The 27,279-nt window shown below is 33.8% G+C and overlaps 1 protein-coding gene across 2 annotated transcripts; it reads right to left on the bottom strand.

Moving 5' to 3' along the window:
- LOC108691390 lies at positions 1–27,279 on the bottom strand. 2 transcript variants are annotated; one of them, XM_018199118.1, is made up of 19 exons: positions 27,152–27,279; positions 21,554–21,746; positions 20,431–20,497; positions 17,998–18,068; positions 10,758–17,635; positions 10,486–10,607; positions 10,267–10,396; positions 9,698–10,161; positions 9,500–9,620; positions 9,193–9,323; positions 8,974–9,117; positions 7,558–8,709; positions 7,044–7,474; positions 6,726–6,959; positions 5,484–6,416; positions 5,024–5,150; positions 4,530–4,848; positions 3,389–4,448; positions 1–1,407 (listed from the first exon to the last, which is right to left on the bottom strand). In XM_018199118.1, exons 2-19 carry the CDS (start codon positions 21,721–21,723, stop codon positions 834–836), a joined length of 13,128 nt encoding a protein of 4,375 aa, XP_018054607.1. In that variant the 5' UTR covers positions 21,724–21,746; positions 27,152–27,279; the 3' UTR covers positions 1–833. The 2 variants fall into 2 exon arrangements, with proteins under 2 accessions (XP_018054607.1, XP_018054608.1); XM_018199119.1 differs by lacking the exon at positions 1–1,407 and adding an exon at positions 3,069–3,265.

Raw genomic sequence — 27,279 nt, 5'->3', positions numbered from 1 at the left:
AATAATTAAATTCTAATGTTTAAATTATATCTGTATACCTCTCCGAAGTGCGATTTCATTACTAGAATAATACAATACACTTCGATAAAATTGTCCAATTTAGTTTCGTAAAAATAAGGCATAATAAAATATTTACATGGTATGAAAAGAACATGATGTGTAAATGGAGAAACATTTTTACGTTTTTAATATTAAAAATCCTGTCCTGTCACTCCGAATAAATATGTTGCAATTTTGAGTAAGATGTAAATTGGACAGAGATCTTGGCTAACGCAATTGTGATTTTTATGAAAGGTATTAAAAAAATAGTTTTATTTAACTATTCAGTAATTTACGATCTAAATCTATGATATAATTGTAAGTTTAATAATAATTCAAGAGCTCATTAGACAATCTTTTCATATATAAAAGTATCACATCAAACACATACTCGAGACGAGACATTTTAAAATATTCTACGATTACATTGTAGTTCTGATCTCTTTTTCCTGATGTATAACTATGATCGTATCTCCATTTTCAATATGTACAGAATGAATTTTATGAAATGAAAAAACCACAGAAGCAAAAAAAATACGCAAATAATATGAACATTAAATTATGATTTTTCAGTGCTTAAAACATACTGTATCTTTTCACTTTCTATCATCGCAAATGAATTTTATCACATACAGAAATAAAACCTTTTTTTTTGTTTGGGGTTTTTTTGTTGCAATTCCACTTACGTACTAGTTTTTACAACAATCCACACTCAACTTCTTAATACAAAAATTTTGAATCTCGACATTAAAATTCTATCTATCTACGATATCATACGAATAATTATTGTAACATTAATCCAAATTCGAAAGAATTGCAGTATATTTAGGATCTTTCCTAATGTCTTTCACTAGTATTTTCGGCTTGATATTAATAAGCGTTGCAAGAGTAAGACAATTAACTCGCATACTGTGGCCCCCGACCACCATGTATGTATTCAATTCAGTCAGATTAACTGGACTGCTTGGTATTCCATAATGCGATACGAACTGTTTGTTCTGTATTTCTTCTTCTTCCTCATATTCCATATCTGTGCTGTGTTCCTCCAATAGTGGCTTAAAAAAATTTGGCGGATACCTTGGATTCGTGGATTTGCGTGCGACAGCTTTGAATACACGTGGGCCTGGTCTCGCACATGAGACAGTCGATTTGGTAGTAGATTTTCTCGCGACAGCTTGATGACTATTTCCTTTTGACGTCGAAGAGTTCAAATTAGAGTTCTGATCATTCTTGTTCTTCATGTCATCAGGTTTGATCTGATTAACATGCTTTGTGATCAAGTTTTCTACGACCGATTCGAAACTCGAGATATTTTTCGAGTTTGTCGCATACTTTTCAGTACTGTATGCAGGCAAGTGTACCGATGTGCTAAAATATATAGATTTTGCATGTATTTAAGTTTCTTGTAGAAGTATAAGTAGAAGTATAAGTATATATCATATACAAAAACATTAAATACTAAGATGTAAACAACAAGCAAATAAGCTAATTACAGTAGAGAAGTATTTATTACCGCAGTAATATTACGAGTTAAATTGATTAGCAACTTAACAAATTTTGATACTTTTTCGCATCTTCAAACGACCTTAATTATGCTGAATGACATATTAAAATCTGTGAATAATTCTTATTACGAAAAATATTAGATAATTTTTTAGATTAGCTATCTTACCTCCGATTTCGATGAAATTAGATTCATTCGACGTTTTTGGGTAAAATAAAAGAATCTGGCAGAAAAAAATCCGCGACTGCCTTACGAAGCGATATTGAGTGTCAAAGTTGATAACTATTGAGATTAGGAAATTTGTCATGTAGAGTGTATAGACACTATAGACAGTATAGTGGCGGCTACACCGCCTAGGACAAAAAGAAATAACATATCCTAGACAGTAAAAAGATCGCTTTAAAAAGACTGTTCTCATACTGATTGCACCTGATTGCACTGTCATGAGTTAGAAATATTCCAAGCGGACATTGTCTATGATGCAACTTCTAGGCAGTTAGATCCCAAGCGGTAAGATACGTTATTTATTATCCTAACTAATAAGCACTAATCTATACACCCTACTATCTACATGATTAATGATTGTGTTACTAGTAACACTTTAGTTAATTTTAACACTCAATCTCATTTCGCAAAGCAGTCCCGGACTTTTTTTGCCAGATTCTTTTTATGCAAAACGCGTCAAATGAGCTTAATTTCATCGAAATTGGAGGTGAGATAACTATTCTGAAGAATTACCAAATATTACCTCAGCCGGGAGTCGAATCTGGATCTCTTGCATTCCGTAATCCGTGCGAGCGTCCTAATAAATCTTATGCCCGTATTCATAGTCAGGCCTTATATTTAAGGCTTCCTTAAGCCCGTATCTGCAATAGATTTTTAAGCCTTAAGCCATAAGGAAGGAACGAATCATAATCAATTATTCTCCTCGCATTCGACTGTAATTGGTCAATTTCTTACGGCTTAAAGTTTAAAACATCCATTGTAGATCCGGACTACATTTATCTTCAGATAAATACGAATTATTTCATTTGTTACTGAGTATCTAAAGATAAATTTAAAGAAGCTTAAGTACAAGGTCTGACTATAGGTTTGTTCGCGTCGCATGTTCCAACATGCTCTTGCCATAGTTCCTATTCACTCTAATGAGCGCATTGGAGCGAGTAGGAATAGGAGCATATTGGAGCTTCTTATGAATACAGGCATTAAACTATCGAAACCTTAAGCGGCGTTTACAATAAGATTTTAAGACGTAAAACTTAAGCTTTAAGCCATAAAAAATTGACCAATCGATTGTTCTTCTCACATTCGATTGTGATTGATCAAATTCTTACAACTTAAGGCTAAAAACTTAAATTTTACGCCTTAAACTCTCATTGTAGACGCTGCTTTAATAAATTTCGCTTTAGTTATTTCGGCGCGCGTTTCAAACGATTACATACGTAGTATGTAAATTCACATAGGCCGGTATTCATAGTCGATTCTTATTTATAATGCCTTAAACGCTAATGGCAGCCCTCTAATTGGTTCGTAATTTCTTAAGACCGTACTTAAGACGGTCTTGAATATAAGATTTGACTATAAATATCGGTCTCTGATTAGTTCGTAACTTCTTGACTGTGAATACCGGCCATAGAATCATAGAAGCAAATTTAAAATCCAGCAAGACCGTTTAAGACTTTGATTGCTATAGTTGGTGTTATCACACACATACGTACGGTCCTATAATATATTATATTGATTATTACTATCTATTGTGATTAATAAATTTACTTACTGCTTACGTTTTATTACTTTATGTTTTTTTTTTATGTATTTCTAGTTTGTCTATGAGCAAGTACTTACTCTGCTTGATCTTGTTCCTTCTGTTGCTGTTGCTGCTGCTCCTTCCATTTTTGTGGTAAATGCGAATGAAACATGTTATGATGCCTTATCCTATCATTATTGGTTTCGCAAAATTCTTGGCACCATTGACAAACCCATCCACGTTTTGGAATGATAACAGGCGACAGATTCTCTGTCTGCTTTGCTTGGTTACGCTCAATGACATCCTTCTTCGTGAAATTTTTAGACAATCTCGACACAAGTATCTCTTTAAATTTAAATGGAAACTTTGCAGCGAAAGAAGTTTCCGAACTTTTTAAGTCCTTGTGCATGAGATTCCAGTGCTGTTTGATGGATGGCAGCGAGACGCTGCGAAGATTACAATAAACACAGCCATAGATTACAGCTGATGACGAATTGCCTTCTTCATTCTTTGACATATCGACATCTTGTTTTTGAGGTATCGATGGCTTGGTTTTTGTTTCACTAAAAGAAGAATCGGTTGCTGACAATCGTTCTGTGTATTTCAGCGGTACCGAGGGATGATTTGATTCCCAATGCTCCACCATTTCTGCTTTGTACGAACAGCTATAAGTGCAATACAAACACTTGAGATTATGTTGATGAGAGTGTGTTCTCATGTGACTCCTCAGGCCAGTGTAATTTACTGCTGTAAAGTTGCACACCTCACACTTCTCTAAACGATTACTAACAGAACCGATTGTAGCTGCAGAGGCGGTAGTTGTACTAACATTATTCTCTGTGTTCAATTTTCGTTTTTTTGTCTTCAGTGGAAGAAGACCATACTCCTTCTCCCAGAATTCGTTGCTTAGCTTTGTGTTTCCCCATGTATCCGGATTGTGTATAATCCTTTCCGGATCGTGCGGATGTTTCGCGCGGATGTGCTGGCGCATCATCGTCTGCGAGTTGGTGCTACGGTCACAATAGGGACACAGAAAACTTAGCCGTCTCAAATGTGAATATTGTACGTGTAACTTGAATCCACGTTGGCCGGCGAACGACGTCTGGCAATGTTTGCAGATAATTGGCTTGTCCAGATCATCATCGGTCTTCTCACGAACTGTGCATAAAATCATACATTTTATTTTATAGATTTTATAAACGAAATTGAGATAATTCTAAATGTAATCTATATACTTACGTTTATCGTTTTCGGATTTATCTTCGTTACTCTTAACCTCGTACACCTCATCCTCCTTCATATCGATTACAAGATCCTCGTTGTCTCTGCTATCTCCATCATCAGAGTCTATGCTGCTTCTATTAGCATCTTCAAGAACGTCGTTTTGCAGATTGGATATCGTAGATGCAAGATTCACGGACTTCTTGTCGGCAGAGATCTTTATGGAACTAACATCTGAACTTGAAAAACTTGTATTAACGGGTATATTTTTATAGATAACATTCATGTGATTCCACGCTTTGATCATGTCCGTTTGTTTTTTCAATAAAGTCATCACCTATAAATCATACATAATGTTTATTTATAATATAAGAAAGCAAGTTTAATAAAATAAAATATTATATTTTATTTTATATTTCATATTTTATTTTATTATCGTAAATTAATAATATTACTAAAAATTCTTATTTATTAAATACTAAAGAATATATTGAAGTTTAATAAATATATACCCAATCCTCAATAGCATTATCCGGCGAAAGTGGCTCATCTGTACCTTCTCCATTATGACGTTTTCCAATATGCAACAATAATGCTTTACGATTTACCGATACATATCCGCAAGTTTTGCAATGAAATCTAAACAGATGCATTAAAAAAAATTTCGTTTAGTAATAGAATTTATAAAAAGCAAAATTAATTTCTGAAAGTGCCTATGTTCCAATAAAATAACAATTCAATAACTCAACAGTCTGTTAGCAAATTCGAATAAAAATTGTAGCAGTTTGGCATCTGACTGTGGCCATTACATGTATATTTGTATTCTGCTGATAAAATTAATATAACATGAAAAATATCCATCCAATGCAATCTGAAGGTAAATTAACAACAGATTTTGTTCGATTTCAGATTGCGTAACAGATCTTTATGGCACGTTTGGCTGTCTAAGTTTCAATATAATATGTCACTTACCTAACATAGTTCAACTCTCTATAAAGATGATCTCTCATATCATGCTTATATTTCGACTTGAATTGATTACACAGAGTACAGACATACATATTGGCATCCGGTTTACCGTAAGGTCCAAATCTTCCCACATCGGAATCATTACCGTCGATCAGTTCCATCGAGTCTTTAGCCGATTTATTGCCAGTGACTTTGCTTTGTGCACTTTCTTTCATAATATGTCCTTCGCCTTCCGCCTCCCCGGATACTTTATCGCATGAAAGTGACCGTTTTGATTTTTCCTTAGATAGTTTATTATTTTCATCGAGAGATATCGATTTCCCGGACACTTTTATTTTAGCTGGTTTCGTCACGATTTCTGCGTCGCTCTTGCGTTTGCCTAAAGATAGCTTTGAAGTTACAGATGATATCTCATTCGTCGCGGGCGTTTCAGTTTCTTCTTCCAAGAGGATCCCACGAATATGTCGAACTCGTGGCATGTTTCTACTCCAAAGTGGTGTCGTATCAAAGGGTTCGTCCTGCCCGCCTTGATCAACGGCTTCTGCATTCCGTTTATTGACACCTTTTATCCTCTGATATATCATGGTGTAATCGGCGTTAGAATCGTATGTGTGCTTGCTGTTTATATGTTGCTCAAGAAGTATTTTTCCGCTTGTTTTAAATGAGCACAGAGTGCACTTGTATTGGGAGCTCTCACCGTGAACTGTCTCAGCATGAGTGGCTACATCAGCTTTGTAAACAAATTTAAAATCACAAAGATTACATTTCCAATGATTGCCGTCCGGGTCGGGTACCTCTTCCTCGGTTTCTTCTGGAATTGGTTGTTGAACATTCTCCGTGTTTTCCATTTCCCTTATTACTTTCACGAAAGGTCTTTTTTCTGGATGCTTATCAGTAAGATGCCGCTCCACAACATGCCTGGATGTCATTTTAATACTATCAGAGAGCATAGAAATTGCACTTGCGCCAACAAGAAAATCTTAAAACATCTGACGAGAAACATATATTTTTCTTTTTCGTGTATTAATTTTTTTATCAGGGAAATAGCAATCTGTTTATCTTGATTACTGATACATTAATGATTAAATAGTAATCAAGTCTACTAATCGTTCTTGTCACATGTTTTAAAATTATATTATATGTATATGTATATATAAAATTAGAATTTTTATAAAAGAATAAAAATATATATAAATGATACAATCAAATTATACAATTAAAATTATCATACAAATATATACAAACCTATGATAATGATGATGATTGCAATGGGAACATTTATAGAGTCTTGTATCATGCATTCTCAAATGAATGCCCATTTTATCGATCGCTATATTTTGATTCTCTTGACCCGACGACGGTGGAGGACAATGTGGACAATGGAAATATGGTTCTTCTGAATGTAGAGCCTTTAAGTGATATTTTAACATTGCCTCGTTCACCGTTAAGTAATTGCATTCGGCTACGCCACATACATACCTATGGCAGAAAAGATATATAACTGTTAGAACATAATATTTTTCTAATATTTTATCTGTTGCAATTTTAATTAATATCACACACCTTTTGTGTTCTGGTACAAACTTTGGTATGCTATCGTCCGCCTCGCTTTCCTTAACAGATTCTTTCGGTTTTGCGCCCATACGACCATTTTGATGTGAGCTGCTCGCTAGATTCACCATCTTATCGAACATTTTCTCCTTCTTATCTAAACAAGGAACAGGATTGACCGGGCCGCTTTCGGGTACAGTCTCGTCTTTTGCGTGTAATTGCAAATGCCGGATAATATTTGTCCGAACTTTAGTTGTGTAAGGACATACGGCACATTGGATTTCCCGATTGTAAATCGCTTGACGTGGTAATTGCTCTATTTCGTCAGGACTAAATGATAATTTTTCGTTATCCAAAGTCTTTTCATTTTCCTGTTCCATTACTGTTCCAGACTTGTTAGCACGTTTACGTTTCTTGTTTCTTCGATCGGCAGCTTCATAAGGCTGTATAAATTAAATATACAGGGATTACATAACAGTCTTTAAAAAAGAAGATATGCATATTTTTATATTAAAAATAGACTTACAACTGCTTGCACGATAAAGAGGCCATCTTTCGCTGGATTTGTTGGATCGGCAGGCACTATCCTCGTGTGGAAAAACTTATGTTTTGACTTCATATGAGCCGTAGCTTGATACGAAACCGAATATCTTAACTTACACAGACTACATCCAAAACGTTTTAATCCGTGAGTTTTTATATGTTCTAGAAACAAGGAAATTTTGACAGCACGTTTTTTACAATGCGGACAAAATAAATTTTGTCTAGGGTCTCCTAAATTGCACGTCTTTACATGCGCTTTCAATAAGTCCATGTTTTGCGCCGTAAAACTGCATTCATGCAGATAACCGCATTTATATAATTCATGTCCGATACGGCCAGTATCTTTAATGTCATCCAAAGTCAAAGGCTTGTCTGGTTGAGCAATCGCATTAGTAGTATGTGCTGGCGCTTTTTTAGATGTACATTTCGTTTCGATAGTATTATTGGATGCAACCTGCACTTTGTTTTCAGTCTCTGTCTCGGAAAACACCAATTCTGCCTTTTTCTTTACCTCATTCTCAGTCTTACACTGCGCGGCTTTTTCTTCGCTTTCCAAAATTTCGATATCACTATCTTCAGTTTTATCCACGGATTTAGAAAACACATTGCTGGAATTGGATGTAAAATTCTTTAAAAAATCCGCATTATCGAGAAGATTGGTATTTACAAATTCGTCGCTGCAATTGAATTCATCTGAGATTTTTAACGGATCGACTGCGCCAGAATCATTCACAGACATATCCAATTTCGTTTCTTGAAGAATCTGATTTATGGTGTAGTCGCTTAACTTTCCCGTCTCCGATTGGAACGGCTCATTTTTCAAAAGTTGTTTTTCAACACTATTATTTGTATTTTTGTTGATATTGGTCAAAGACGTATCTATAGACTTTTTTGTCGAGATATTGGAAACATTGACTTCTATGTTCTTTAGATCACTTACTGCCCCAATCAAAATATCTCCTTTTAAATTTTTTGGTTGATTAGACTGAGCTTCATTTAAAATTATTCCAACATTTGATAAAACTGATGTATTCTTTTTAGAATTGTCGGTGTTCAAATTAACACTTTCTTCATCTATTTTATCATCGAAAGTTCGTAAAATGAGTTGATGTATAACTTCCATCTGGCGCGATGGCTGAAATTAAGCGGAATTGTATAATATATTAAACAAATTATTTATTAAAATATTTATATTATTTCAATTATATTATTTCAATATTAGTGCCAAAAGAAAAAAATTGTATTTTAAAAATTGTTCAAAATATTTAAATTGAACATTAAATATGTATTTAGAAACATATATATTCTAATGACTTTTAATAATAAACAAGAACGAAATAATATGTTTTAATTAAGGTAAAATCTGTTTTAGTCGAATAATTAATTCTAATAATAATACCATTGGAGGAAGTGAACGTTCCAGAACTTGAGGCAATCGATCGTAATGAAAGGTGCTTAAATGCTGATGTATTTCATTTAGCGTATCGGAACCATAAAAACAATATAAGCATTGATATTTGCAAAATCCATGCAACTTGTAATGCTGTAAGTATAAAACAATAAAATGATATTTATATTTATTTTTCTAACAGTATGCAGATAAGTGTACAGTACATACAGATATAAGAAGTTCTATCGTGGCATGAGTAGTGTTACACACATGACATTTGTACACAAGATGAGAAGATGAATGTTTTGTTTTTAAATGCGTTATAAACGCTTCAGGTATATAAAAGATTTTGTCACAATCTGAAAGTAATTAATACTAGAAATTATGCTATAAAAGTAATTAACTGGAAATTATACTATGAAAAAAAATTATGCTATGAAAATAATTAACACTAGTAATTGTAATATCCAATACACCAATACATTATATTAGCACATTTACAACAGGTTATTACAATATTATTATAATTACATACCATCTTGTTTGCATATAAAAGGTAGTACATAAGCGTTACGATTAATGTGTTCCTTTTTCTGTACCGATTTCTGCTTCTTGTCCAATAAATAATAAAACACAGTATTGGGATGACACATAATCTTAATGAAAAAAATTAGCAGATATTATTATTTCTTTTAATATCATAGATACACAGTAAATTAATAAAAATCATTACCTGATGTTGCCGTACATAGGATGGTACAAAAGATCGATAAAAGCAGTAACCGCATTGATACCGGCAATGAAGGTGTTTAGTCGCCAAATGAGTTTTCATCTCGTTCCAGTCGTTTGTAGATATATAACAATAGGCGCATTTGTCATAATTATCTGTGCTATTTTGCTCGCTAGTTTCTTCGTAATGTTTAGTATAGTGTTTAGAATAATCCTGAAGAAAGTCGGTTGTGAAAGAGCAGTTATGACTCATGCACTTGTAAAAATGAGCTAGCTTTGGCTCTGTCAGCATCCTTGCATACACTTCCATAGATTTCAACTTGATCGCGAAGGACGCAGGCGACGTGTCTTTAGAGTTGTTCAATACAGGCATACGTATTACTTTGATTTTTCTTGCTCTATAATTCAAAGTTGATGAGCTAGTCGATGAACTTGTCAATGGAGCAGTCACCGATTGCATCTTCGGAGCTAAAAAATTCAATGTTAAATATACGCTTTGAATAAAAAAAAAATTGATGTTAAATATATATGCCAGTGAATTTCGCTAAGAGTATTGGCAAATTCTTGACATACTTTGCAGATTCATATTGACTAGCGCTTGTGGTGATATCTTTTTCAGTATTAAAGGTTGGTTGGACTTCCTTAAAACAGATTCTTTGCTTTTCGTAGGAGATATCTCCACCGCTTTACTAGTGTCGTTTATCTAGAAGCAGTAAAATAAAAAAACGTAATATGAGATATAATAGATGAAGTTAAATGTCAGTAATGAAACATTGTGATACATTTACATACAGTAACACTTTCATTAGGATCGGATTCTGCAAGGCTCCTCACATTTTCGATCTTCAAAAACGAACATTCTTCTTCTACATCCATTTTTAATCCATCTATCGCGCTATCTGATTGAGTTCCATCTATGAATTTTATTCATTAATATAGATACATAACTTCGTTGAATACGTTCAGTAATCAGTGAGTTAATTAGTAGTAAATTAATTAGCCTTTATTATTTAATGTATTTAATTACTCGAAACATTATGGCAGTAACTATTGAGATTACCAACCTGTATTGAATTCTTGCGAATCTTCTTGATTATCCAAAAACTGCATCGGCATAGACAACATATCGCCACTGAGTCGCCTGAATCTGAGAAAATTCTTGGGCGGACTGGCATTCTTGCTTGATGCAGACATGTTCTTCTCCGAACACTTGACATTTTGTTTTAGCAAATGTTTGACACTGGCGATCGGCACAACGTCTGGTGGTTTTGGGATCAATGACACAGGTTCGATCTTGATTTCTGTCTTAATACCGATCATTGGCTCGGGCGGCACCGGCTCTAACGGTTTGACGTTCTGAAGTTGCGCGGCCAGCCTCTGTATCGTCGTCAACATCGGATCTCGCGATGAAGATGCATTTATGTTCGAGGTTTCCTTCAGAATCATATTGACGTCAGTCTGCTCGGAATCCGATTGCTCACTGCTGGAGTCCGATTCGAAAATTGGTGCCGAACGCTCGTTGTCGCTATTTTCGCCGTCGCTCTCGTTGTCTTTGGATGGGTCCATGATCGCAAGAGGATCCCGGATTTTTACATCCACTTTGCCATCCACGTCGTTTGTTACCTTCGATTTTTCAGTAGCCAGTTGTTCCTCCATAAAAGAAAGAGGGTCGCCTTGATTGTTCGACTGACTCGGGATGTCCTCCTTGATGATTAATTCTTCCTCGGTTTTCAAAGATTCTGCGGATGAATTCACAAAAGGCAATGAAGGGTTTTCCTTTGTTTCCGGAATGTTCGCTGACGCGTTACATTCAGGAACTGGACTAACAACCGCGTCCGTGCGCATTTTATCCTGCAGTTTGTCTATTATGGACAAACCCGGTTTAGAATAGTTCTTTAATAAAATACCGATATTATTGGCGATCTCTTGCATCGTCTTCTGTCGCTCTCGCTGTATCTCCATTTCCTTATTTTCCAAATCAGGTGGGCAAACAAATACACTTAGATTACCGGTGCTCACAGATCCCTCTGGTTCCCCTTGAGATAGTCTCGGAATTTCCTCAGTTTTTTCCTCCTTGACTTGGATATTCTCATTCGGTTTTTGTTCAGGTGGAATACGTTCACTGATATCATCATTGCTCTCGGACTCCATTATCCTTGCAATATCCATTAAATCTTTACACTCCATAGTTTCAAATTCAAGAACCTGCGGCTTTGTTTCTACGGCGAAAGATTTCTCAGCGTTAACGGACGTCGACTCGTGTGGTTGCTCATTGTTATTCGCAGCGTGTTCTGCTAATACAGTTATTGCCGACATATTAATCTTCAAGATCTCGGTATCCATTTGCTCTCGGTGCCAGAACTCAACGTGGACCTCTATATTTTGTCGCTTTAGTTGTACATAATTACAACTGCAACACAAGTAGCCATAGATACCACCTTCTCTTGGTACGACATCTTCGGATGCAGACTCATTGAACGTTTTATTCTTGCGACATATCTTGTAATAATGTGTCTTCATGGATGCTTTGGCCACCGCCTGGTAAGAACAATTGTTGCAGTGGAATCTGTATTCACCCGTGTGTGTAGTACAATGCTCGTAGAATGCTTCGAGTGCTACATCCGCTGCGCCTTCCGTAACAAAACAGCAGAATCTGCAGCGAAACTTGCATGATTGACTCGTATCCATTGTGATCACACCATGCTCGGCTTCCATAATCGCAGTCTTAGCGTCCGTCGACTTGAGACGCGAGATAAGCACTTCCATTCCGGGATGATTGATCTTGTAATGATGGACGATGTTTTTGCCCGTGAAGAAGCATAATAAGCATTTATATTTGTCCTGACCGACCCATGCATAATCTATCAGATGCTTGATATCTATTCTGCGATAGAGCTCCGTCATCAATTCATCATAAACAATCTTTGGCGATTCCTTGAAAAACTTGTTTCCAGTAACGGCATTTGCCGAAGTAAGATCAGCGCTACTTGAACTTACTTCCTCTTTTATTTGTGTCAATGTTTTACTTTCTTCGATAGAAAGAAACGAGTCATTAAATGTTTCTCTATGTGTATCTGAAGGCTCTGATAAAGTAATAAAATTGCTCGAGTCTTTAAAATCTACATCAAAGCTATCCATATTTACAAATGATTTAACCTCATCTTTTACAGAATCTACATTTGTATGGTCGACAACATGATTGTCGTCTAAGAAATCGTCAAGAATCTTTTCAAGAGTTTTCTCTGTTACAAGATTTTTATCTTTTAAGAGCGATTGATTAGCTTCTACAGTATCCGTCGAAATATTCGATTCGATATTTATTTCAACATTTGTTTGAGCAGTTTTGGAAGAAGCTGCCAAAGTCTTCTTCTTTCTCTTTTTAGTAGTCAATCTGCCCATCTTCCAAAGATTTCCAGATTTCTTTTTCTTTTTTCTTATACAAGATCTTTTCACGCTCGGCTCGATAGCTATTGGATCATTCGTGTCCTCGAAGTCCGCCTCATTATCCTTGTCGATCGATGTATTCTTCTCCGCTGTTGGCACCAATCCTACCAGAATGTTACTTAATAGTTCCTCTCTAGCAGTCGTTCTAGCTGCACCACTACTGTTCATTTTCTTCCGGGCAGTCATGTTACTCGACATAGAAATGTCTGATATCACACTCTCCTCATCCGTGAATGATGACTCGTCTTCACTTTTGTCGTCAGTGAGCGCAGACGACTTCTTTGACTTAAAGTTCCGTTTACCTGTGTTATTGATATTTTTCCGTCGCCTCGAAATAATCATCGTATCTATCGAATCCTGATCAGATTGTTTTTCCGGTCGAAGAGAGATGTCCACCGCTGCGGTTAATTCGGACACGTCTATGCCAAAACTTTCATCAGATGAGCTGTCGAACATTATCTTACACGAATCTATCTTCGTAAGATCCGCCTTCTCCACAATCACTCGTGGTTCCTTAATAATATCTTTACGTAAAACGCGTTTAGATCTGCGAATTGCATCATTGCTTTCTTCACTACGAGCCACTTCTTGATTCGAAGTGCTGTTATCAGTGTTTAGCAATTTCTCTGTTCGTAAAGCCAATGGTTGATCCTCTTCACTGTCGGAACTTTGAATAGATTTCTTTGATTGTAAATTGCGAGTCCGTTTGACATCCTTGCTTTTAGCTTTTGATTTCGATTCTTCCACGTTACGAGACCTTAAACTCTTCCTCTTAGCGTTATTCGCTGCCAACTCGTTCGTTTCAATATTGGATTCAGCAATTTTCTTCTCAGCAATATTCGATGTCTCCTCTTTCTTAGAGTTTGATAATCGGCACATTCGATGACCTGTCGCCGTTACTACACCCTCGCTAATAAACATTTCCCTGATATCTTCTTGCAACATCTCTAGAGAATTTCTTCTCTTTGTTTTTATCTTTGGTTTATCAATTGATACTTCCTCAGCTTGGTTGGTAATATCGGAAATGATAGATTGCATTGTTGAATCCTTATCTTGATCCAAATGTTCTATATTACTTTCTATATTACTTTCTAGAATATCTGTATCATCCTGATTCAGATATTCTATACTACCTTCTGTACTATCCTTTGATTTCTCTAGAGTACTTTGATCGATCTGATTATTCTGATTATCTTTAATTTGTTTCTTTTCTTTATCACTATCTTTTAATCTACTATTCATTTGTTTTTCGCTTTCTAACTGAATATCAGTATTTTCATTATCGTTTTCTAATCGATCATTCTTATCACTTTTCTTTTCTAATTGCTCATCCTTATTTTTATTATCTACTTTATTATTTACTTGAATGTACTCCTTGTCACTTTCTGATAAATCATCGTTTTTCTTCGCTGTAATATCTTCAGTTAATTTTTTGTTCAAATTATTATTGGATGCTGTTACCTCGAGATTTTCTTCCGAATTTTTAGCATCAGTAGAAATTGCAGAAACCAGCTCTCTCGCATCATTCGTGTCAATGTTAGTACTTAAGATACTTAGCCTCTCGGCAAGACATTCATCATCCGAGCTGTCCGACATTATCACTCGCCTCTTTTTCTTGACTTGAGTCTTTTTCGCTTCCATTGTTTCATCCTTGTCCGAACTACTTTCGGATTCGGACTCGATGATCTTCTTAATCTTTTTGAAGTTTTTCGCCTTTAGTACTTCCCCAAATTTCTGTAACAGTTTCGCGTGTTCGACTAGTTTCTTGCCCTCACCGGATTCAAACGATTCCTTGATTAGAGCTTCAATCCATTCCTTCGTTACCGTTTCCTTAGATTTCGATCCGTCCACATCTGACTCTTTCGTTTTACCCTTTTTTGTGATATGACTGGATTTGGAATTGTTCGTCGCTGAGTCTGCTTCGCCAATTCTCGTCTCATTTTTATCAGACTTTTCAAGAGATGATGAAAGATTCTTTTCCTCCTTTGCAATATTATTTTGTTGGACTGAATTCTCCGTTACACGATTACCGTCGCTACTGCTGCTCACTTCGGCACTCTCAACGTCTTTGCTCTTATTCTTGAAATACACTTTATTATTTTTCTTTTGCTCTTTGTTTTTATTGCTCTTTGCACGCGATAATTTAGACGAAATGCTTTCAACTTCCTTCGTCTCGTTAATAATACGATTTAACTGCGCTGATTCTGGTCGCTTGATCTTAGGAATTTTGAATTTTTGCAGACCAGAATTTTGACTGGCCTTTGTATCAATCACACCGTAAAGACTTTCTAACGGTGACTGCATTCTGTCTTTTGGAAGCTTATCCTTTTCCTTTTCAAGTGATTTCTGAGATTTTTGTTTCTCTTTTGTTGCCGGCGTTGTTTTTGTGCTTGCCGTTATTAGCCGTTTTCTAGGATCCCTTTCATTAAGAACACTGTCTTTGATTTTAGTTGACGTGTTCACGGAATGTTTATCTTTAGAAAGACGTGGATCCCTTGCAGAAACACCGATCTCTTTGGCCTGATCTCTGGCACCTGTTGTGTTGTGTTCTGTACGAACTCGTGGATCTCGACTCGGGAAACGATTTAGATTCTCTCGATCAGAGTGACCATCCCATGACCAATCAGATCGACGCCCATCACGATTAAAACCAGGCCTCAATTCTATCCTATTTCTCTCATAGTATCTGCTCTGATTTATATTCCTATCTCTATCACGCGCTGTTGTACCCCAAGGGCAAGGCGTGTTGGGTCGTGGATGTGAAGTCCCTGTAGTACTCTCCACAACTGGAATTCCACAAGGAATCACATTTTCATAAGAAGGATTGGCGGAATTTTCCCATGTCGGTCTTATATGCGGATATTCTGTCGGTCCGCCGATGGGGAAGGCTGAATCATAAGATCCTTGATTTATTTGAAAGCTTCTGTATTGTGACGAAAATCCGGGAGGCATCAAAGGAGATATATCTTCCCGAACTTCTGATCTTACCACGTGACTCATATCCGGTCGCACTGTGGGATTGATCAACGGTCTGGGACCAGCGGGTAGAGTAGGCGGGAACTGATTTTGCCTAAATTGCGGTTCCATCGGACGTTGAAAAGGATGTTGAGTGGGTTGCAAAGGTGGATTGGCCATTCCGCCATAAGAGGAAGATGTCCATTGAGTGTTGCCGAATTGATCACTAGTAGTTGTGGGAGAGCCCCAATGTATCTGATTCGTGTGCATATTGTAATAGTCGTTACCTATCACAAATTCATTCTCCGGTCTAGGCAGACTCGCATCTTTTCGTCCTTCCGGTGGTACGCTGGAACGTCTCTGATATAACGAAATATTTCTCTCATCTGATTTGCTTGCGGTGTTATGAATAACTGTTATCTGAGATGGATTTTCGTCAGAAATAGTAATCAATTTATCTTTCGCGCTCTCATGAGAATGAATGTCACGTTGACGAGGATGTCTTTCGTAGTTATCCGCATAACGTGGTTCTTGAAATTTAGAAAATAGTGTTTGTGGTACCGATGATCGATGAGAATCATTTGATTGACGAGGTGGCCCGATCGATGAAGTTACTTTCACAGGTGAAACTCCTGCTGTATTTGGCAAACTTTTTCTAGAAGTAAGCTTCTCTTTCTCCAATACTGAATTCTTTGATATTTGGTCCGTATTCTTTTCTTTAGCATTTTCATTGATTTTATCGCCATCGCCTTCGTCATTCAACAATTCCGCCAGATCTTCCATAGACAATAGAGGCTCATGAGACAAAGGCGGTGGCGAGAACAAAAGCGGTATCGATGGTGGTTTCGATGGTGGTGGTTTCAATGTGCTGTCATTCGATCTGGGCGATGTGGGCTTAGGTTTAGCAAATAATATTTCGGGGTCGGGAGAATTAAGTCTCACTTCAGGGACGTTCACGGGCGATTCCGATCTAGAGCAACTGGCCATTATGTCTAAAGAGAGCTTATTTTTCTCTAAAACTGAAGACAATCGTCTGGAACCACCAAGAGAAGGCACCGGGACAGTCGGTATATCTTGCGGATCTAATGTATAATTTCTGCTATCGCTAACTTTTTGCGGCAGACTATTACTGATTAACTTCGCAGCAGTCGTTACATCATGACTGGTAGCAACTGGTAGCGAAGATTGCCGATTTCCATTATTTCTTGAATTTTGTCTTTCCGATTCTTCTAACATATCCCATTCATTAAACGTAACTTCATCCGGATTAGAATCTGGCGACGAGATAGTTATAGTTTTTGTATCCGAAAGCGTAATAATCGGTATTATTTTGGAATGTTGTTGTTCTTGTGGTCTTCGATTTCTGTTCTTCGATTTCGCGTTACGCTCCATAGGAATTACTATAGGCAGAATTTGGCAATCAGGACTGGAAGATCTTACGGTGTCTGGACTCTGTGGCGTTTCTTCGATTCCTTCTTTATCATTCTCCGCGTTTGTCGATATCACTTCATTGCACTGATTTGTCTTCGTTTTCATTGATGAACTAAAAATCACAAACTCACTTTTTTATTTACCGATTTTAATATTTATTACATATTTAAGAATCATTACTTGTAATATGTGATATTATTATTTTAGTTCTGTTCAAGATTGTGTTTCAAGACTAAAAGATTTCGGAATCGCGGATTACAGAATTGCATATGTATAAACTTACACAAGATATTTAAGCACTAAGATCCCGCTTTGACTGAATGTAGAATTTCTCTTACTTAATTAAATTTAAAAATCATTATTTATGAATTAGTTGCAAAGAAAAACGATGATATTATTTAACTTTAACATACGTATATTGCAATTATTTGCACTTTCTTGCAATTTTTTTTAAACGTTGAACATAACACTTACGTCGAAGGTTGCGACGTGACGTCATCGTTTTGCTTAAATGACAATTGTAAACCAGATCCATTTCCCTGAAACTCAAGTTGAATTAGAATAATTAAAATATCAAACATCAAACATGCACTACGAAAGCCTGAAAATACAGTACGAGAAAACAATGAAAGTAATATATAAGTGTAAAGAATCAAGGATTAAATGAGCGATTACTATAATGCAGAACCAAAAAAAAAAAAAAAAAAACGTGTGTATCATATAATTATATGAGGTGCTTTTTAAAATGCAATTGGAAAAAAAAGAAAAAACCTGCATCAAATAACAAGAACGTATGCTTCTAAAATCGTATCGTTTGAAGTAAATATGCAAAACAGAATCCTGGATTCTTTATAATATCAACTATGTAGACTGACAAGAATACCATAAAATCTCAAAGTAAACATTTAATTTATACTAAAAAAAAAATAAAATAGAAGATAAACTATAGAAACATTATATCGAATTCATGTTCTATTCATGTTCTATTTCACCGTTCCATATTAACAGAAATGACATATGTACTATTCAGAAAGATTAAATAATAATTTTTCTTAAACGCGCTTGCGATTGTGCAAGATATAGAATGTTATATTTATTATATAGAGGAAGGTCGACGATAACATCACTCTAAAGATTAAGGGAAAGTTCTACTTTGAAGGGTAAAAAAATCGATTTTTTTTATTTTTTTGTATCTCTAAAGTGTATAAAATATGACTAAAAGAATTTTACAATATTCAAGATGTTAAATTGATTAATTTATAACTTGTTGAATCGAATTTTGCCTCGCTCAAAAATCAAGTAAATTCAATAGTATTACGCGCAAAACAAGCAAGAATCAAAAGAACGACTCAAATGCAGCAATTTATTCTTTGAATAGGAGAAGAAATTGATTTATAGGTCAGGAATCGTTGATTAAATGTAAGTTACAAAATATAATTAACTAAAATGTAATTAAAATGTAATTAATTAAAATCATTATCATAAAGTAAAACTTTATTTTTTCTTGAATTCATGTTTTTCAAACTGGCGAAAAATATACAGCTTCAACCATCCGATTGACTTGAAATTTTTTCTCATGTAAAATAGATAATTTTTATGGAGCCTAAAAATGTCATAAATTTTCCAAAATAACTTTCTTTCTTTGAACAGGTTAAAAATGAAAAAAAGTTCGTGAAAATTTATTATTAATTTCAAATGGCAGCTATTCTGTAAATTTTCAAATTTTTCAAATGAAATGAAGTTCATGGCTCCATAAATTTAATATATTTTAATAATTTCATTGATTGTTTGTCTCAGATAAATTGTCGACAGCCAGGATTTTCCGCCACGCGCGCTGCACGCTCTGTTAATGCATCTCTATGCTACAGCCATCATTTTTTATTTTATATTAAGTGTGGGAAAAAGTTCGTGACCTTTTTCCCATTAGATGGCATTAAAAAAACGCCACGAACTTTTTCCCATACCTAATATTTCTAAAAAAAATTATTTGAATGCTGAAATATATAAAACATAATGCCAGAATATTATTTTGATATTTCCTTCCTTTCCTTATGAAAAAAATATATAAATTTTGAATCTCTAAAGTAGAACTTCTCCTTAAATTAACTTATGATCTATCTTACAGTGCCGATCTCGGCTTTGTGTTGCATCTCGATTTTATATTTAAATTCATTATGTGTTAAAAAAAAGAAAGTGTTGAAAAATAAGAAAAAAATTAATGATTTAGGAAGATGCAAACATATAAAACGATGTAATGTTATAATATAGCTATTATTATTTAAACTATGTAATTTGTAAAAAAAAATCATATGAATTTTATTTTTTGCATTTATAGAATTAGTTTTTAGTATTAATTTTGTATAGAAATAGACATAAATATATGAATTTTTATTTCTTTAATCATATAAAGATATTAAGTTTTTATCAATATTAATAAAATACAATTAGTTTCTAAGAAATGAGGAGATATTTCTCTTTAGGAGATCTGCATCAGTATCGACGACTTTCGTCTAATATATTATTTTATATAAAATAACAGAATATAATTTTAATTTTTGATAAATATACTTCAACTTTATTTGACAATAATAAAGTTGAGTTCGTTCAAAAAAATGTTTCAGCAAACGATCTATTATAACTGTTTTGAGCAAAACATTCAGTAATACATGAACAGAAAATATTTAGAATATAACTAATAAAATAGACAAAACAGCAAAAACAAAATATATATAAACATGTCTTCTAATGTTCAATTTTCTAAAAATCCAAGACATAAATATACATACATTTAGCAAAAAATTGTTTTAAAACTTTTAAGAAATTCTGTAGTTTGTCGACCTTATTCAAAACATTAATAGGAATCAATTTTCATGTGTATCGAAATAATAGATTTGTCAATATATCTACCTTTTCTACTTTGTTGTACAGTTTCTGTAAAACATCCTCGCATCGCTGCAACGTCTCGATCTTCAACCTATTTCGTCAATAATATTCTAATTAATAATCGAATAACTGAAGCAATATTTTTAATAGATCACTTTTTACTAATGAATTCGTACGCTCGGGCATATAATTTAACAAGAGAACCAACTAACTCTTTCGAATTTTAATAAGCTTTGGATATGTTAAAATGTACAAAAATAAGATACATTTTTTTATACATATGCATATACGTTTTTTTACATGTTATATTTACTTCTTAACGTGCGATATTTATATTTACTCCTCAGCGCTTAAGGAGTAAAAATTTCCTTTGAAAAAAAAATCGGTTTTTTTTTAAACAGTAAATATCGTCGAAATTGTAACAGATAGAAAAAATGTTTTAAATAAAAATTGAATAATTTCAAGAGTTTTATAATTAAATAAATATTTTCAAACAATATTAAGATCTTTATTTTAGATATGCGCATATGTGAGAATATGTTGAATTATTTAAAGCAATGAAGATCTAGTAATAGGCATTTAAATTTCTAGTATTAAAATATTTAAAATTTTTTTTATAAAATAAGAGATTTTTCTTTATATGCATTGAGTCGCATATTAAAGAGGTAAAAATCTCCCTTGAAAATTAGTTTTTTCTTTCAGAGTAAATATTGAAATTATAAGAGAAAGAAAAAAAATGCTTTAAATAAAATTTGAATAGTTTCAAGAAAATATTGTATAATAATTATAAAAAATTTATTCAAATAAAAAAATTTAATTTTCGAAGTTATTTTATTTAAACAAATGTTTTATGTTCATTATAAAAGTATTTGTAAAATCAAATTTATTATATTCTATTATATCTTTAAAACATATATATATCTTTAAAACATTTTTTCTATCTCGCATAGTTTCACAGATATTCATTATAAGAGAAAAGAAACCGATTTTTTTTCAAGATTTTCATTTTCTTAACGTGTTATTTAGCATGTATAAAAAAACATCTCTTATTTTTATCTATATTTTAACATCCAAATATTAAAATCGGAGGTCAATTAATTCTGTGTTTCTTTATAAGTCATCTAATATGAATTTCCATTCAACATACTTTCGCCTGCTATTTGATAGAATTCCGTGCAGACTCTCCATTTTCTGCAGTTGTATTTCCCTTGTTTGACTGTCTTTGTCTTTAACTGAGTTTTGTAGTCTTTCGATCATCGCTTCTAGGAATGGAATGTACTTTTGCATCTCTGCAAACTTTTTGTCGTATTCGTCCATCTTGTTCCTTGCTTTCGGTATACCTGTGTTCAGATAAAGAAATACGTCGCTCTTTTATAACAGTGTCTTTTATAATTACTGTTGTATTTTTTTATTCGTCTGTATATCCGTTAGTTAGACGAAATCAATTGAATGCTCGCTTTTCCGAAACTCCTCTTTATTTCTATTTATTCCTATTCATAATATAAGAATACAAGGTGTTTCATTGCGCATGGTGGAGTAAAATTCGGAATAGCTAATCAAAATTTAGCCTCAAATATGGCGCAACACAATGGGTGCATTCGATATTTACTGTCAGTATCGAAAATCTATAGCGCACATAACATATACTGTATAGTTTCAGCAATGAATATAGGAACACACCTATTATCATTGTGTGACAATATAACTTAAATTTAATCTATCGTAGATTATAGATGCTTTTTGTATTTGTGGCAACTCTCTGATTGGTCAACACTGCGCATCTCGGCAGCGAAACACCTTGTATTCTTACATCATGTTTCTATTCATAAGAAATATCTATTTATCGAATTTTAGATAGTTCCAATATGTGTGCGATATATCTACGCGCAAGAGCTAATGGGAAAAGTTAAGCCTTGTGTTCACAATGCTAGAAATTGATCCGAGATTTTGGATGAAGAAAAAATTGACAAATCATGTCACATTGATTATGTGACCAAATTGTTCAAATGTGATTTGTTAATTCTTTCTTTGTCCGAAATTTCGGATCGATTTCTAATGTCAGCATCGTGGACACAAAATGAAAAAGTTCCGAAATATACAAGTAATATGTCATACTATTCAAAGACTTAAGCAGAGTCGAGTGACATATCGCTTATCTTGGAGAAATATCGAGAAGCACGTGGCAGAAATTGTTGTCAAATAAAATTAAAAATTGTTAGATAAAATATTCCGCGAATTAAACAACAAAAACTGTTTTATTAAAAAAAAAAAAAAAAAAACTGTATTTATTTTGTGTCAGATTCTTTGTCATCCGTCGCTTGAAAATTCTCCTCTAAATTACGTGTTTAAGCAACAAAATATTTGATTAATTTCCAGGATATTTTGATGTTTTAACAATTTTTTTATTAATAAATATGATAACATTAGTTTTATTGACTTTTCATCATGTCTCTCATGTTATCCCAAAATAAGCGATATATCACTCGATTCTGCTCAAGAAATCCTTTAATTTACATCTCGGAACTTTTTCACTTTGGCCAAAAAAAAAAGCCTTAACTTAACATTCTCATTTCTTAAAAGTTACTGAAAAAACAAATACGTCACTCATCAATACGTATCTCATTTCAATATTCCACATGCACGCATTTTCGTAAATGCGCAAGATAAAAAAATTTTTTTCTATCGTCGAACGAAATCTTACGCCTATAATAATAATTTTTGTGAATTTTATACATTTCGTAAATGCACTTACGTCGAAACAATTGTTATTGTAACAGCGCATGAAATTTGAACTATCATCGCTTGCGCGCGCGCGCGCGGACGAAAGCGCGACATGGTTGAATGATTTCGCTATTAATTATTTATTTTATCTTCATTCGTCGAATGTAAATAAGTATTCGTTCATTAACAAAGCTTTAAAAAGGCATTTAAAACATTTTTATCAGCAATCTCATAATCTTTTGCGAAGGGTCCTGAATAACTTCGCTTTCAAAAGAGATGTTCGGTAAATGCCGTTTGCTTTATTCCGATTCCTCGGCAGATATTTCAGATTGAGCACATAAACACAAGTCTCTTACTTTCCGCCGATTAATGCCATTACAATAATCCGTCTACTTATTATAGAACGGCGCAGCATAGCTCATCAAACATCGTTCATGAACTAGATGCGCCACAATTTGCTCATAATCATCATCGAAGCGCACAGTTCATAACTTTGTTTCCATTTTTAGAAAGGAGATTTGGCTCTTTTGTTGAATCAATATATCGGTTAAATTGGAAGTGTGATTGATAAATATTATATATCGTAGAAATGCAAATCACTGTTAATATAGATCACAACTCTCATTATGCGAGACCATTGTAGCATCTTTCACGCTGCCGCGCGTTCGTTAGATAAATATATATATATATATTGCGTGGCGATCAGACCACACATTCAATTTCTCTCTTTTTCTCTTTTTCTTCCCCACGTTTCACTTTCGTAGAATAACGGAGCGAAAACCGCACGACAAACTCAAATATCACTCCTTGTCCAATGCGGGCGTTTCAAAGTTTTGTAAAGCTTCTCCAACGTTCACACAGAGTTGAAATGCCGGGAACGTGCTTCGGCAAGCGTTCAATCTTCGTCAAAGGGACTGAATGACGATGCCCCGCACTTCAACGCGTACACCTTACTGACGATCGATTATTTTCCAACGATTCTGTACGCTTTGTCACCGCCGTTGTTCGCATTGCATACAGGGTGAACTATAACGCATTACATTGAATACTTTTATAAAATAAAATGATTTGGTCGAATCAACTCTGTAACATTGCTTTATAAAAATATTTTCAATTTGTGAGACTGGCAACTCCTGGTTTTTATTATTATTGTCATGTATTTATGTGTGATTTAAACTAAGTAATCGCAATTGATTTCGCGAACAAGCACGAATCTGTAATTTGGTTATTCAGTTATTTATGATTATAAATTCCAAAAAAACTACATAATTTTGAAAAAAAAAAAAACATTATTATTGTACAACACTTCACACGTTTATTACACGATACATGTGGAACACCATGTATATCAATATACGCAGTCGCATTAAACGTACGCACGTAAGTGATATCCCTTTTCGCTGTAATAAACGTAAAAACTTTTTCTAAAGCTATAGCTAATCATGGTGATGCTACAGGTGTAAGAGATGGATATTGATCCATCAACCCCTTTCACGCAACATTAGAGTGTCTGTTTGTCACATAAAAATAATATTTTCGGTGTTTTAAAAACAGCTTTCTCTTAGATAACTATTGTTTATAAAATTAAAACCTATTGTTCATTTATAAAATTAAAACCTTTGTTTTAAGATATGTAGATTTATGATATTACTGTATAATTTTCTTAAACGTATTTATAGATTTAAGATATCATCGTAAATGAATACATCTAAGAAAATTGTTTTAATTTTACAAATTAATTATAGCAGTTAAAAATATATTTATGGTGAATAATATATGTTAGAAATAATATATGTTAGAATAAAATGTAATCTGAAAAGATTATCATTTAATTCAAATAATGCGTGAACAGCGTATGGTTCAATTCGAAAATAATTGATTCGCTAATAGGTTTAAGAAGAAAAATTATAAATATTTCTTGCAAGCGTGGCGTATCGTTAAATAAATCGCTATTTAAACAACAATAGAAAAAACATTATTGCTCAAACAACATTTATGCACGATATAGCAAATGCATAATTATGAGGACAAATTATAAAGTAAATACGCGCGAGAGCGCATGCAAACGCAAAACACACACACGCAAAACACACACGCAAAACACACACACGCAAAACACACACACACACACACACACACACAGAGAGAGAGAGAGAGAGAGAGAGAGAGAGAGAGAGCGCATTTCTAAATATGGTCAAACTTAAAAATTTGCTTAAAATACACAATTACAATATTTTTTTTTTTGTTAAAATAAAATCTTTTGTAATAATATTCTAATACATGTCTGGATTTAAGTTTCGCAAAGTTTAAATTTCAGACTTTTATACAAAAACGTTTAAATAGGCTTTTATATAAAACGCTTAGGAAGAATAAAACGCTTCTTGCATTATGAGTGAATAAATAGCAATATTGCGGTAATATATATCTTCTTTATAAACGTGTATTCAAACACAGATATTGCGGCCACTTTAATTCATGCCGACGATATATTATGCATGAGTGGGCTGTGTAATATATATCGGAAACATCAAAGTTAAATTTGCATTAAATGTATGTGCCATTGGATAAAATGGTGTAATTTGATTCTTTCAACGTATGTGTTGCTAGAAATACTCTATTAGTAACACATTTCAGAAAAGATGAATTTCCATTTTTCTTTTCGTCTTGAACAAATCTTCAATGTGAAATTTAATTTCACACACTGTGCCAAGATAATAAATCTTGAAACTTAAAAAGTCATATAAAATGACGCTGCATTGCACTTTCATTATTTGTGAAGCTCGTGTATATCCATATAGTTAGAAAAATACTAACTATATAGTTTCCACTATTTAGCACAGTCTTCTGTGATAAACGCACGCACATATAACTTTTCTTTAAAAAATTCACATCACAACACATAAATTTATTGATATAAGATAAACATATTATACTATTACATATGTGTACTTAAAATAAGTACACATTAACTGAAAGGTCAAATTTAAAATTATCTTGTAATACCTAATATATTTCATAGAGTTTTATCACTACAGGAATCTTCCAAAAATTATTCAATGTGCGCTGCATATATAAAGGACTATTTACAGACCTGTTCTGTGACTTTTAACGCAAGTTTCGTCGTCCTTATATAACAATTTGCATTAAGAGAATAGACTTTTTGGCTGAACTTCCTGTGCACAGTTCATCTTTCCTTTCTTTTTCTCCAACATGGAGAGAAAAAAAAGGTGAAATATGCAAAAAATTTAACTGAACAGATATATTTCTAAAGCATTATGAGGGGCTCCGTACAATAAAAAGGAATAAGGAATAGAGAATAGAGAATAAGAAGTTAAATCTATCAGAAATCATATATTGTGGAATACACAGTTTTTGGAAATCATGTATTGTGGAATACACAGATAGATTGAAATTCTTATTTTTTGTTCTCTGTTCCTTGTTTCTTCTATTGTGCGGAGCTCCTGAGTATTCGCGCATCCGCCATTTTTAATCCTTTCTTTATTTTCTTACTTCTCTTTCCTTAATTCTTTGTTCTCTCTCCATCTCCGCTGCTGAGCTGAGAAGATTGAAAAAAAAAAGAGAGAGAGAAGATTGAAGAGATAAAAAATGAAGATTAAAAATGGTGGATAAGATATCTATATTCTAGTGCCTTTCTAAGCGAAACGAACAGATAAGACGCCATGTTTGATTTTGGCGAAAATCAGTCGACAAAGATCGTAATAAATTGTGTATTTCTATTCAGAAAATATCAAAACAAGATGCAGTTGTTGAAAATCATTCATCGGAAGTCAGAAATATTTAAAGTTGAGATAAGTAGATTTGGATTGTAGCCCAAGTTGTAGCAGTTTTAATTTTGATAACCTCTAGAAACACTTTCTCAAAACAGTTGGAAGGAAAATGTGATGTTCACCCCGTTGGAAATAGAGCACATAAAATCAATCTATATGAATCAACTATAGGTCACGTCCACTATTCACTTTATTTAGATTTTACTAATAGGCGAATGAAATATTTATATACGTACCATAATATCATATCCTGAAGAGCCTATCAAAATTAATCGATGTCCACAATCAGTAGTAGGCACTTTATCCAAAACATTTTCTATCAAATTATCCTTGCTGCATATTACTATGCACCTCAATAGCACAG

This window comes from Atta colombica, unplaced genomic scaffold (genome assembly GCF_001594045.1).
Source record: "Atta colombica isolate Treedump-2 unplaced genomic scaffold, Acol1.0 scaffold46, whole genome shotgun sequence".
Taxonomy (NCBI): domain Eukaryota; kingdom Metazoa; phylum Arthropoda; class Insecta; order Hymenoptera; family Formicidae; genus Atta; species Atta colombica.
The sequence above is the reverse complement of the archived record's forward strand: the minus strand, read 5'-3'. Positions and strand labels throughout refer to the sequence as shown.